Below are 14,543 nucleotides of genomic sequence, written 5' to 3'. Positions count from 1 at the left end.
AGTAGCAGGAAAAATAAAGAAACCAAATCATACTCACCTCTTTGTGTGCTCTTGGCCCAGCACAGCTCTGGAGGTGGAAAAGTCCTGTACGTCCCTGTACATGCAGAACATCACTAGCCTCAGCAGTCATGTGCAATATATATAGAAAAAGATGGCTGAGGCCAGTGATTGGCTGCAGTGTCATGATGTATGGGACATCACTGCAACACTACCAGAAGAAGACATTGGAGCAGCAGGAGCAGCGCTTTTGGAAATCAGGGGAGAATTAAAAAGTACCTGTCACTAAATAAACTTTTCCAAACTAACTCAGGCTATGTTCCCTAACTACTTCTTACACCCCTCCAGCATTTAATTCTTTTTTTAGAGCTTTAAACAGCTCTGTATCTTACCTTTCTTCTTGCTCACATAGTGCAATTTCCCAGCAGGAGAAAGTGGGCGTTTCACAGAAGGCATGACACCACTGAAGCCTACTGGGGGACTGCTTCCGCCCTCACATGGTTGCAGAGCTGTGATGAATAGTAGACCTCAAGCTCTTTGCATGCTTCAGTCTGTGTTGCTATCAGCGAGACTCTCCCGCAGGTTTCAGTCTGTGCAGCTTTCTGTGAGAATCTGTGGAGCTTTTACTTTCTGTGCAGCTGTCAATCAAGCTCAGTGCAGCCAGAAACACTTCCTGAGTTTGGTCTCCTGCCAGGCCAGGAGGAGATCAAACTCACTGTATTAATTGTGGCAGGAAACAGAACAGAGCCACCTAGTGGCCGATTTTTATATTACATTTTAAACATATTTTTGTTGATAATTTTAAAAGCAAGTGAATAGGAAAGTGTCTGCTAATTGCACAAGGAACACTATATTAAAAGTTTTATCTGGTAACCGGTACTCTTTAAGTTGTTATTTATTATTATTTTTTTTTCAATGCTGGTCCCAACTCAGACCCTTTCTTTTTTTTTTTTTTTTACATTTTGTTTGGTTGCCACCCTGTGCTAAAACAAAGTTTCCCCCCCCATCATTCTACACTCAATACCCCATAATGCAAATGAGAAAACAGAATTTCAGAAATCTTTGTTAATTAAGGGTAGGGTCACATGTAGCACACCCACAGCATATTTAGAAATGTGAAAGGGTCTAAAGACTTTCCAAATGCATTATATGTTGAAGTGACACCATCACCAAATGTTTAGCAGCACCTACCATTAAAATGTGCAGTTTTTAACACACCAACAGACAGGCGGTCTGGTCGTGGTCAGCAAACTTATGACAGGGCTTGACAAATTTATTTTGAATCTAGGAACCAGCAAAAAAAAAGTTAGGAGTAAGGTGTTTTATGTTTCATTTTTTAAACAAGTAGCATGACTTTTTAGTTTTTTAAGATGTGATTGTTTAACCCCTTCATGACCCAGCCCATTTTCACCTTCATGACCTGGGCATTTTTTGAAAATCTGACCACTGTCACTTTAAACATTAATAACTTTGGAATGCTTTTACTTATCATTCTGATTCCGAGATTGTTTTTTCGTGACATATTCTACTTTATTTTATCGGTAAAATTTCACTGATATTTGTATCCTTTCTTGGTAAAAAATCTAAAAATTTCATGAAAATTTTGAAAATTTAGCATTTTTCTAACTTTGAAAGTCTCTGCTTGAAAGGAAAATGGATATTCCAAATAAATTACATATTGATTCACATATACAATATGTCTACTTTGTGTTTGCATTAAAAAATTGACAAGTTTTTACTTTTGGAAGACATCAGAGGGCTTCAAAGTTCCGCAGCAATTTTCCAATTTTTCTCAAGATTTTCAAAATCTTAATTTTTCAGGGCCCAGTTCAGGTTGGAAGTGGATTTTAAGGATCTTCATATTAGAAATACCCCATAAATGACCCCATTATAAAAACTGCACCCCCCAAAGTATTCAAAATGACATTCAGTAAGTGTTTTAACCCTTTAGGTGTTTCACAGGAATAGCAGCAAAGTGAAGGAGAAAATTCTAAATCTTCATTTTTTACACTCGCATTTTCTTGTAGACCCAATTTTTTAATTTTTACAAGGGGTAAAAGGAGAGAAATCACCCTAAAATTTGTAACCCAATTTCTCTCGAGTAAGGAAATACCTCATATGCGTATGTAAAATGTTCGGTGGGCGCAGTAGAGGGCTCAGAAGGGAAGGAGCGACAATGGGATTTTGGAGAGTGAGTTTTTCTGAAAGGGTTTTTGGGGGGCATGTCCCATTTAGGAAGCCCCTATGGTGCCAGAACAGTGGACCCCCCCACATGTGACCCCATTTTGGAAACTATACCCCTCATGGAATGTAATAAGGGGTGCAGTGAGCATTTACACCCCACTGGCGTTTGACAGATATTTGAAACGGTGGACTGTGCAAATCAAAAATTTTATTTTTCATTTTCACAGACCACTGTTCCAAAAATCTGTCATACACCAGTGGGGTGTAAATGCTCACTGCACCCCTTATTACATTCCGTGAGGGGTGTAGTTTCCAAAATGGGGTCACATGTGGATATTTATTGTTTTGTGTTTGTCAGAACTGCTGTAACAATCAGCCACCCTTGTGCAAATCGCCTCAAATGTACATGGTGCACTCTCCCTTCTGGGCCTTGTTGTGCGCCCCCAGAGCACTTTGCGCCCACATATGGGGTATCTCCGTACTCAGGAGAAATTGCGTTACAAATTTAGAGGGTCTTTTTTCCCTTTTATCTCTTGTGAAAATGAAAAGTATAGGGCAACACCAGCATGTCAGTGTAAAAAATTTATTTTTTTACACTAACATGCTGGTGTAGACCCCAACTTCACCTTTTCATAAGGGGTTAAAGAAGAAAAAGCCCCCCAAAATTTGTAAGGCAATTTCTCCCGAGTACGGCGATACCCCATATGTGGCCCTAAACTGTTGCCCTGAAATACGACAGGGCTCCAAAGTGAGAGAGCGCCATGCGCATTTGAGGCCTGAATTAGGGATTTGCATAGGGGTGGACATAGGGGTATTCTACGCCAGTGATTCCCAAACAGGGTGCCTCCAGCTGTTGCAAAACTCCCAGCATGCCTGGACAGTCAATGGCTGTCCGGCAATACTGGGAGTTATTATTTTGCAACAGCTGGAGGCTCCGTTTTGGAAACAGTAGCGTACCAGACGTTTTTCATTTTTTGGGGGGAGGGGGGCTGTGTAGGGGTATGTGTATATGTAGTGTTTTTTACTTTTTATTTTAGGTTAGTGTTAGTGTAGTGTAGTGTTTTTAGGGTACAGTCACATGGGCAGAGGTTCACAGCAAGTTTGCCGCTGGAAGTTTGAGCTGCAGCGCAAAATTTGCGCCATCTCAAACTTGCGGCACTCACTGTAAACCTCCGCCCATGTGAGTGTACCCTGTACATTCACAATGGGGGGAGGGGGCAAACATCCAGCTGTTGCAAACTCCGAGCATGCCCTTTGGCTGTCCGTGCATGCTGGGAGTTGTAGTTTTGCAACAGCTGGAGGAACACTGGTTTGGAAACACTAAGTTAAGTAATAAACTTTCAAGTGTTTTGCAACCAAACTTAGTGTTTCCAAACCAGTGTGCCTCCAGCTGTTGCAAAACTACAACTCCCAGCATGCATGGTCTGTCAGTGCATGCTGGGAGTTATAGTTTTGCAACAATTGCAACAGCTGGAGGCACTGAGGTAGGAAACGGACAATGTTTCCCAACTAGTGTGCCTCCAGATGTTGCAAAACTACAACTCCCAGCATGCCCAGACTGCCAAGGCATGCTGGAAGTTGTAGTTCGGCAATATCTGAAGGATCAGATGTTGCTGAACTACAACTTCCAGCATGCCTGGGCAGTCTGGGCATGCTGGGAGTTGTAGTTTTGCAACATCTGGAGGTCCACAGTTTGGAGACCACTGTATAATGGTCTCCAATCTGTGCTCTTCCAGATGTTAGAGAACTACAACTCCCAGCATGCCTGGACAGACTGAGCATGCTGAGATTTGTAGTTTTGCAACATCTGGAAGAGCACAGATTGGAGACCATTATACAGTGGTCTCCAAACTGTGGACCTCCAGATGTTGCAAAACTACAACTCCCAGCATGCCCAGAAAGCCAAAGGCTGTCTGGGCATGCTGGGAGTTGCAGTTTTGAAACTCTCAGAGGCAGCAGTGAGATCGCTTTACGGCGATCTCACTGCTGCCAATGAAGATGCCGCACTGCTGCCGGAAACTCACCTCCGGGACGCAGCGCCGCCGGGACCGCATGGAGGACGTCGGGACCGCACGGAGGACGCCGGGACCGCTCGGGACACCGCTCCGACGGGTAAGTGACGCCGGGGGACGGGTCAGGGACACTTAGCAGAGCGGTGTGTGTCCCGATCCCCGTGATCGGGACTCACACACCGCGCTGCTAAGTATTTTCATAGCGAAACGCTGCTATCAGCTAGTCAGATTTGACCAGCTGATAGCAGCGATCGCTGGGGGGGGGTGGGGGACGAAACCCCCCGTGGTCGCATGGTAAGATGGCTGGCTATCAGTGATAGCCACCATCTTTCCGGGCGCTGCGGGATGCCGCGAGTAGCGGCAGTAATATCCATGACGTACCTGTATGTCATGGGTCGGGAACACCTTGCCACCCATGACGTACAGGTATGTCATAGGTCGGGAAGGGGTTAAGCATGTTTTCTCTCAGTTTTTCTTACTAAATTATATTTTGCACAGATAGTACAATGCTAACACTATCCTACTTATCCTGTAGGCAGGACCCCCTGTACGTAGCTTGTCTCCTGTATGCCAATGGCACTTTCTTTTCCTTTTAGAGACATGTCTTCTTTCCTTTACTACACTTATACATTGCTCTTTGTCTGCCAACCCCGTTTTCCTATGCCTGTGTACTGTCTGGAAGGCTTCCCTTTCAATAAGATGACATTTTATGGAGAAGCATGTGACTATAAACATCACTCTGCCTCCTCTACTGCACATACACTTCTTGCATGAGCTCAGTGTATAGCTGTGGAGGAAGCAGAGTGCCTTGTATCGTCACATGCTCCACCAAAGGACGTCACTTTATGGACAAGAAGTTGTCCAGAAAGCACATGGATGCATACGGGTGAAAACCGCTGACCTAGGCACCAGGACAAAATGCTCATTCACCCTGGCTACCTGGCGTCTGGGATTTGTTGAGCCCTGTGTTTTATGGTACCTAATGCTACTCTTGCATTTTAGCTGGAGATGCAACTAAACATATTATGATGGTGTCACTTTGATGACATAGAAAGGAAGACCATTGGGAACTGCCAAACTTTTCTGTTCAAAACAAAAACAACAAGAGCACTTCCACGTGCAGGACCAATAGTAAATGGCCATATGCAGACAGGTTAGTAATACGCTCACCTTGTTCGGTTGTGCAATGTCCGAGGCACAACGCTCACACAGCTTAACAGGAACAGCACAATGAAAGCAGACCGGCTGCCACAGGCTTCCCACGCCGAAACGGCGTGCAGGAGATACAATGATGGACACAATGGATGATTGGAAGTAAATTCGTGCTGCCAGTGGTCAAGGAATGAGGTAGGAACAAAGAGTATTCATAAACTTATGATTTATTTCGACACACAACGTGTTTCAAGGCTGGAATGGCCTTTTCATCAGGAGCCTGATGTAAAGGCCATTCCGGCCTTGAAACGCATTATGTGTATAAATAAATCATAAGTTTATGAATACCCTTTGTTCCTACCTCATTCCTTGACGACTGGCAGCACAGATCTACTTCCAATCATCCATTGTGTCTGTCATTGTACACTTTTCTGTTGGTATACCTTTTACCTAGTTTTCAACTGATACGAGGTGTGGGTTAAGGGTCTGGCAGGTCTACAAGATTTCTATAAATGACACAAAAGTCACAAGTTGATTTACCGTATTTATCGGGGTATACCACGCACCGGCCTATAACACGCACCCTCATTTTACCAAGGATATTTGGGTAAAATAAGTTTTTTACCCAAATATCCTTGGTAAAATGAGGGTGCGTGTGTGTGCATGCGTATACCCCGATATACTGTCTCTGACCCCGCAGAAGCCCCCAGGAAAGGCAGGGGGAGAGAGGCCGTCGCTGCCGGCTTCTCTGCCCCTGCCTTTCCTGGGGTCTAGAGCCCTTGTGCCGCCGCTTCTCTCCCGCTGGCTATCTGCGCCGCTGCCCGTTCTCTCCCCCTGACTATCGTGCCGGCACCCCATTGCCGGCGCCGATAGCCAGGGGGAGAGAAGCAGCGCCGGCAATGGGGCAGCGGCGCCGATAGCCAGGGGGAGAGAATGGGAAACGGCACCCATTGCTGGCGCCGCTGCCCCTTTGCCTCACCCATCCCCGGTTGTATAATTACCTGTTGCCGGGGTCGAGTCCGTGCTGCTTCAGGCCTCCGGTGTGCGTCCCCTGCATCGTTGCTATGCACTGCACGGTGCGGTGCAATGACGAGTGACGTCATTGCGTCTCGCAGCGCATAGCAACAACGCAGGGGACGCACACCGGAAGCCTGAAGCAGCGCAGACCCGACCCCGACAACAGGTAGTTATACAACCGGGGATGGTGGAGGCAACGGGGCCGGCAATGGGTGCCGATGCCCCTTCTCTCCCCCTGTCTGTCGGCCGCTGCCCCATTGCTGGCGCCGCTTCTCTCCCCCTAGCTATCGGCATCGGCAATGGGGCAGCGGCACCGATAGCCAGGGGGAGAGAACGGGCAGCGGCACCAATAGCCAGGGGGAGAGAAGGGCCGGCAGCAGGGCTCTAGACCCCAGGACAGGCATGGGGAGAGAAGACGGCAGGTCTCTGCACCAGCAAAGCCGCTGCAGTTCATTGATTTAAAGCGCCTGCTTTAAATCATTGAACCGCAGCGGCTTATCGGCGTATAACACACAGATAGACTTTAGGCTGAAAATTTTAGCCTAAAAAGTGCGTGTTATAATATACGTAAAATAACATAGTAAAACAACTCACCTTGAACCATGTTAAGATCTGAAGGATTTATTGGGGCAGCCAACATTTTAACTCTGACTTCATAATCAGTTGGAGAAGGGACTTCTATATTCTTCAGACTAGAGAAAACAGAGGTCAATATTATACCTGCAGAGTAATTCACTTGTAATGCACATGTAACAGTGTTCTATGAATAAGTTCCAGGTATTTACAAGTTATGACGACACTATAGCCATTGACATTATGATTGATAGGATTTCATAAAGGCCATATTGTTTAGATATGACAGCTTTTCAGCCATGTAGGTCCTTAGACAAAGTTTCAATAAGGACCTATGAGATATTCTGAGATGTCACTTGGGAAACATTTCTTCACGGCAAGCCGCTGTGATGATCAGCAGATGACAGAGGCCCCTGCCGCTGAAATTCCCAGCTGCCACTGCATGCCACCAATTCAAATAAATGGCTGACCAATGTAATACATAGCTGTGCTTGCCAGGGCAATAGGTAATAGAGGTTGCCCTATGCTGCCCAAATGCCATAATAGAAAAGCTCAACAGAGGTAATGAAATTGTGATAACCTATTTATAAGGAAATCTTATAAGGATCACACCGAGAGCTGCGGTGTGGGTAGGCGGTTGGGAGAGACATACCGCAGGCAGTAAGGACCTGTGGCAGGCAAGTGGAGGAGGCAGCATCGGCATCAGAGAAGATCGCTGTAAAGTGATCTTCACTGCTGCTTCTAGGAGTTTCAAAACTACAACTCCCAGCATTCCCCCCCCCCCGACAGGGTACATTCACATGGGTGGGGGTTTACAGCGAGTTTCTCACTGCAAGTTTGAGATGCAGCAAATTTTCTGCTGCAGCTCAAACTCCCAGTTGGAAACTTGCTACAAACCCTGCCCGTGTGAATGTACCCTAAAAACACTACACTACACAAAATAAAGGGTAAAACACTACATATACACATACCCCTACACAGTCCCCTCCCCAATAAAAATGAAAAACATATGGTACGGCACTGTTTCAAAAACGGAGCCTCTAGCAGTTGCAAAACAACAACTCCCAGTATTGCCGGACAGCCATTGACTGTCCAGGCATGCTGGGAGTTTTGCAACAGCTGGAGGCACCCTGCTTGGGAATCACTGGCATAGAATACCCCTATGTCCACCCCTATGCAAATCCCTAATTTAGGCCTCAAAATGCACATGGCGCTCTCTCACTTTGGAACCCTGTCGTATTTCAAGGCAACAGTTTAGGGCCACATTTTTCGTATTTCCGTGCTTTTTGTCCTTTTACCCCTTATGAAAAGGTAAAGTTGGGGTCTACTCCAGCATGTTATTGTAAAAAAATAACATTTTTCACACTAACTTGCTGTAGGGCTGGGCGGTATACCGGTTCATACCAAATAGTGAAATTTTTGTCCTGCACGATATTTAATTTTTTTTTTATACTTTTCATTTTCACAAGAGGTAAAAGGAGAAAAAGACCCTCAAAATGTGTAACGCAATTTCTCCTGAGTACGGAAATACCTGGACGTAAAATGCTCTGCGGGCGCACAACAAGGCTCAGGAGTGAGAGCGGCATGTACATTTTAGGTGATTTACACAGGGGTGGCTGATCGTTACAGTGGTTCTGGCATAAACACAGAAGAAAAAAAAAAACACCCACATATGACCCCATTTTTTTTAACTAAACCCCTTAAGGAACATAACAAGGGGTATAGTGAGCCTTAACTACCCCCAGGTGTTTGAAGTATTTTTGTTGAAAATGAAAACATATTTTTTTCCACTAAAATGCTGGTGTTATCCTAAAATTTTCATTTTCGCAAGGGGCAATAGGAAAAAAGTCCCCCAAAATTTGTAACACCATTTCTTCTGAATATATTAATATCCCATATGTGGATGTAAAGTGCTCTGCTGGCGCACTACAGGTCTCAGAAGAGAGAGAATTTGGCTGAAATTGAAGGCCATGTGCGTTTAAAAAGCCCCCATGGTGCCAGAATGGTGGAACCCTCCCCACATGTGACTCCATTTTGGAAAATACACCACACACAATATAATAAGGGGTGCAGTGAGCATTTACACCCCAAAAGTGTCTGACAGATTTTTTTAAACAGTGGTCCGTGAAAATGAAAAATTTAACTTTTCATTAGCACAGCCCACTGTTCCAAAAGTCTGTCAAACGCCAGTGGGGTGTAAATGCTCATGGCACCCCACATTACATTCCATGAGGGGTGTAGTTTTCAAAATGGGGTCACGTGTGTGTGTGTGGTGGGGGGGGGGGGTCCACTGTTCTGGCACTATGGGGGCTTTGTAAACGCACATGGCCCCGACTTCCATTCCAAACAAAGTCTTTCTCCAAGGCTCCGTGCACTGAGGACAAGCAGGGCTCCGTGCACTGAGGACAAGCAGGGCTCCGTGCACTGAGGACAAGCAGGGCTCCGTGCATTGAGGACAAGCAGGGCTCCGTGCACTGAGGTAGGGATCGACCGATTATCGGTATGGCCGATATTAACCGCCGATAATGACGATTTTGGGCATTGTCTGTATCAGCAATTACCTTGCTGATAAGCCGATAATGCCCCGCCCCACCGCCCCCCATCGACCCGCCGCACCGCGACCGCCCCCCACCGCACCGCAACCGCCCCCCACCGTAGTGCTGGGCGGTATACAGGTATGAACCGGATACCGTTTTTTTTTTTCTCCCACGCTATACCGGTCTGGCCCCTAACCCTCCGAGTCAATAAAAAAAAATTAAACTTACCCGTAATGGGGGTGGTCCGGGCCATCCATCCTTCGTGTAGTGTCCGGCGGCATTCCGGGTGGAGGGTGAACCAGTCCGGGCTGTCCTTCTCCGGGGTCCTCTTCTCCACTCCGGGCAGGCTCCGGCCTAGTACGCTGCATAGACGCTGCTACGCCGTGACGTCAGGTGCGTCGCATGCGCACGGGCGTCACAGCGCAGCGGCGTCTATGCTGCATTACTAGGCCGGAGCCTGCCCAGAGTGGAGAAGAGGACCCCGGAGAAGAAGTACAGCCCGGACCGGTTCACCCTCCACCCGGTATGCCGCCGGACACTACAGGAAGGATAGATGGCCCGGACCACCCTGACAGGTAGGGGGAGAGAAGCGGGTGGAGGCGGCGGCCTATGGCACCGCAAAAGCCACTGCAGTGCATTGATTTAAAGCGCCCGCTTTAAATCAATGATCTGCAGCGGTGTCGCGGGGGGATAAATAGCCGATAACTTATACCGGAATATCGGTATAAGTTATCGGCCCTAACCTCCACCAATTACCGGTATCGGCCCTAAAAAAACGATATTGGTCGATCCCTACACTGAGGACAAGCAGGACTCTGTGCACTGAGGACAAGCAGGACTCTGTGCACTGAGGCTCTGTGACAGACTTCCGGCCAAGAGCCAGCACAGCCCTGCCCTCACTTCCAGTATTTGGACTCCTCATAGAGACACACAGGCAGTAGCTGCAGTGACAGCATATATTTTTTTTCACCAAAAAATATACAATTTTTTTTACCAATGTATATTACTAACATACATATAATAGTATTATTTACTTTATTTTAAAAGTTTTTGTTGATGACAGGTACACTTTAACCCTTTCAGGACTCCACAAAGTCCTTTCACCACAAAGCTGCTCCCCTTTCTACGCAGTGCACTTTTCGTTAAAAATGACACCTTATCTTTATTCTGTAGGTCCATGATTACAAGGATACCCAATTTATGTAGGTTTTATTTTATTTTACGACTTTAAAAAATTATAACTACATGGACCAAAATTAGTACGTTTAAAATTGTCATCTACTGACCTCTATAACTTTTACATTTTTCTGCACACGGGGCTGTATGAGGGCTCATATTTTGCACCGTGGTTTGTAGTTTTTGTCGGTAACATTTTTGTTTTGATGGGACTTTTTGATCGCTTTTTATTAGTTATTTTAGGGTATACAAAATGACCAAAAATACGCAATTTTGGAATTTTTTTAATGTATACGCCATTGACCATGCAGTTTAATTAACATTATATTTTTATAGTTTGGACATTTACACATGAGGCGATACCACATGTTTATTTTTATTATGTTTACATATTTTTATATGGAATTTGGGAAAAGGGGGGGTGATTTCAACTTTTAGTATGGAAGGGGTTAATTCCCATTTATTACCTTTTTTTTTTCACACCATTTTTTTGTCCCCATAGTGGACTATAACATGCAATCTTCTGATTGCATACACTGTTCAATTCTATGCCATAGCATAGGATAGATCAGTGTTATCTGCGCTCGATTGCTCCAGCCTGGTGAGCCAGGCTGGAGCATCGCAGAGGAGATTGAACGGTGAGGAGGCAGGTAGGGACCCTCCCGTTGTCCTGTAAGCTGATCAGGACACCCCGGTGATCCCGATCTGCCCGACTGAGCTACCACAAATGCTTTTTTTTTTCAATTTTAGACGCGGCAATCAACTTTGATCGCCGCGTCTAAGGGGTTAATGCTGGGCATCACTGCGATTGGTGATGTCTGGAATTACAACGGGCTCCGTTGATAGCCGCCGTGTACACCGTGCGTGTTAAAGGAGTAGTCTCATGGCTAAAAACGTACATTGCTAAGTTTTAGATTGTGGAGGGTCTGAGTGCTGAAGCCTCCCCGGAATCTCCTGTATAGATCCCCGGCTCTCCGGCACTTCACACCCTCCACAGCAAGCGGGGGCCGCCACGCCCCCTCCATCTGTTTCTATGGAAGAGCCGAAGACAGCCGAAACAGCTCTTCTATAGAGATATATGGAGGAGGCGTGGCGGCCCCCGCTTCTGGCACGGGTAAAGCACCGCTCCGAGGGAGAGATGGGGCTCCATACAGGAGATTGCAGGGAACCACAGCGATCTAAAACGTATCCCCTATCCTGCAGATAGGGAATAAGTTGTTATCCATGAGATATCTCCTGTATGTTCACAATACGTAATTCCCGCGGAATTCTGTGAGCGGAATTCGTCAAACGGAATTACGTGCTGTGAACATAAACATCAGTGTGAATGGGTTTCCGCGAGACCCGTTCACACTGCGGAATTTCAGTGGCAGACAATTCCGCCGCTGACATTGTCCTACGCAAAAAAAGGACATGTTCATTCTTTGCACGGAAATCTGCGAACACTGCATAGTCAATGGTGACGGCGCAGTGCGCAGTCCGAAGTATTGCGGCGGTGGCCGCCAGAATGGAATCTCCGCTGGCGGAATTCTGCGAGTGGAGATTCCGTTCATAATCCGTAGTGTGAACATACCCTAAAGCAGGGGTCTCAAACTCCCGGCCCGCGGGCCATTTGCTGCCCGCGGAACAAAAGCTTGTGGCCCGCACCAGGGATGTGTGATTTGTATTGCCCGATGCCCGGGACATGCAGTTCCGGGCGCCGGGCAGGTAACTTCTTCAGGCATTTATCCCTGCTTCAGGCAAGCAGTGCTAAATGCAGGAAGGCTTCACTTACTCCGCCCTCCAAGCAGCACTAAATGCCGGAAGGATTCACTTACCCCGCCCTCCTCCTCCCCATCTTCGGTTGGCCAGCCGGCCCGAGTCTGATGAGGGATGTCGCGCATGTGACGTCCCTCTGCAGACCCGCACAAGAGGACGTCAATGACGTCACTCGTCAGGCTGTCGCCGGAGAGAAGCGCAGCGCAGGACAGGTAAGTGTGTCTATATGTGTGTGCATCTGTGGGTGGGTGTCTGTGTGTGAGAGTCGGGGGGGACGACGACAATGCTACCTAATGTGGGGAACCTGCTGCCTACCTAATGTGGGGAACCCCCAGACGTAGCTCATGTGAGGGGCGCATGATGAGGTCATTGTATGTGTGGGGCGCATGATGAGGTCATTGTATGTGTGGGGCGCATGATGAGGTCATTGTATGTGAGGGGCGCATGATGAGGTCATTGTATGTGAGGGGCGCATGATGAGGTCATTGTATGTGTGGGGCCCATGATGAGGTCATTGTATGTGAGGGGCGCATGATGAGGTCATTGTATGTGAGGGGCGCATGATGAGGTCATTGTATGTGAGGGGCGCATGATGAGGTCATTGTATGTGAGGGGCGCATGATGAGGTCATTGTATGTGTGGGGCCCATGATGAGGTCATTGTATGTGAGGGGCGCATGATGAGGTCATTGTATGTGAGGGGCGCATGATGAGGTCATTGTATGTGAGGGGCGCATGATGAGGTCATTGTATGTGAGGGGCGCATGATGTGGTCATTGTATGTGTGGGGCGCATGATGTGGTCATTGTATGTGTGGGGCGCATGATGTGGTCATTGTATGTGTGGGGCGCATGATGAGGTCATTGTATGTGAGGGGCGCATGATGAGGTCATTGTATGTGAGGGGCGCATGATGAGGTCATTGTATGTGTGGGGCGCATGATGAGGTCATTGTATTTGTGGGGCGCATGATGAGGTCATTGTATGTGAGGGGCGCGTGATGAGGTCATTGTATTTGTGGGGCGCATGATGAGGTCATTGTATTTGTGGGGCGCATGATGAGGTCATTGTATGAGGTCATTGTATGTGAGGGGCGCGTGATGTGGTCATTGTATGTGAGGGGCGCATGATGAGGTCATTGTATGTGAGGGGCATTATATGTGAGGGACGCATGCGTCCCAGCCTCACCCAGCTGCTACCTCCAGTGATAATTTGAGTTTGAGACCCCTTCACTACAGGCTCAATGGCCACCATTACGCCTCTGGACTGAATATTTATATCAATACAACATTGTAGCTTTTCAATGAATTAGCAAAGCTTCATATGGGGTACTGAGTGTAGAATGATGGGAGACATTTGTGACAATATTAGCACAAGGACGCAACTAACACAATGAGGGGAACAATGAAAGGGTGTGAAGACTTTCCGGCTGCACCATATGAGGCCATTGGCTAGCTGTGGCCTAAACCCTACATAATCACCAGATAAGATATGCACAGTGCAGGTTCCCGCCCTCTCGTAGCCTTATTATACAGTCCAGCATGCTAACCCTCCCTGACAGGCACAACCCACACATTCATAAGGACTGGGGGTTCTACACAGATATATAGGTAGACTGTGGACACGCCCCTTCTTCCCAGCAGTCACCGGGACGTCACGTTTCTCCCGTGTGTCCTTCCTCCCATGATGCCGTGCTGCCTCTTACCGTAGCACCTGCGAGGGCTCTCCGTGCTTCTCATACACTAGTCCCCGGGGTACAGCAATGCTAAAGTGCCGGCGGATGAGCTTCAGCACCGGCCACATTGTCTTCACCGTTCTGGTAGTGGTCCGTGATGTCTGCGCCTCCCACTGCCGAGCGCGTCACGTCAGGCTCCTTCTGGCCACGCCCACTGCTGAGTAAGCGCCGCCGGGCAGCTTAGGACGTCAGACGTCAAACAGTGTGTCTCCAGCTGTTGCAAAACTACAACTCCCAGCATGCTCGGCTGTCCGGGCATGCTGGGAGTTGTAGTTTTGCAACACATTCTTCGGAAAACACTGCTTTACTGGGTTCTAAATGAAGAGAACTTTTATTGATAATCATTTACATTGAACTTTACAAAGTCATGAGGTGAATACAAAAAAATCTGAACAACTAATTAT

At 47.2% G+C, this 14,543-nt stretch overlaps 1 protein-coding gene across 1 annotated transcript in view; it reads right to left on the bottom strand.

Annotated features, from left to right (window-relative positions):
• The window catches only part of MECR (mitochondrial trans-2-enoyl-CoA reductase), a 32,623-nt gene extending 18,345 nt beyond the window's left edge, over positions 1–14,278 (bottom strand). The window contains exons 1-2 of the mRNA XM_056557246.1: positions 14,110–14,278; positions 6,957–7,054 (exon numbers count right to left, since the gene is read on the bottom strand). Coding sequence (XP_056413221.1) covers positions 6,957–7,054; positions 14,110–14,207 — 196 coding nt within the window. The 5' untranslated portion in view covers positions 14,208–14,278. The remainder of the gene's footprint in view (positions 1–6,956; positions 7,055–14,109) is intronic.
• Between the last annotated feature and the right edge of the window lie 265 nt (positions 14,279–14,543).

Source organism: Hyla sarda, chromosome 2 (genome assembly GCF_029499605.1).
Source record: "Hyla sarda isolate aHylSar1 chromosome 2, aHylSar1.hap1, whole genome shotgun sequence".
In the NCBI taxonomy this organism is placed as follows: domain Eukaryota; kingdom Metazoa; phylum Chordata; class Amphibia; order Anura; family Hylidae; genus Hyla; species Hyla sarda.
Note: the sequence above shows the minus strand (reverse complement) of the source record. Positions and strands in the feature narration are given on the sequence as shown.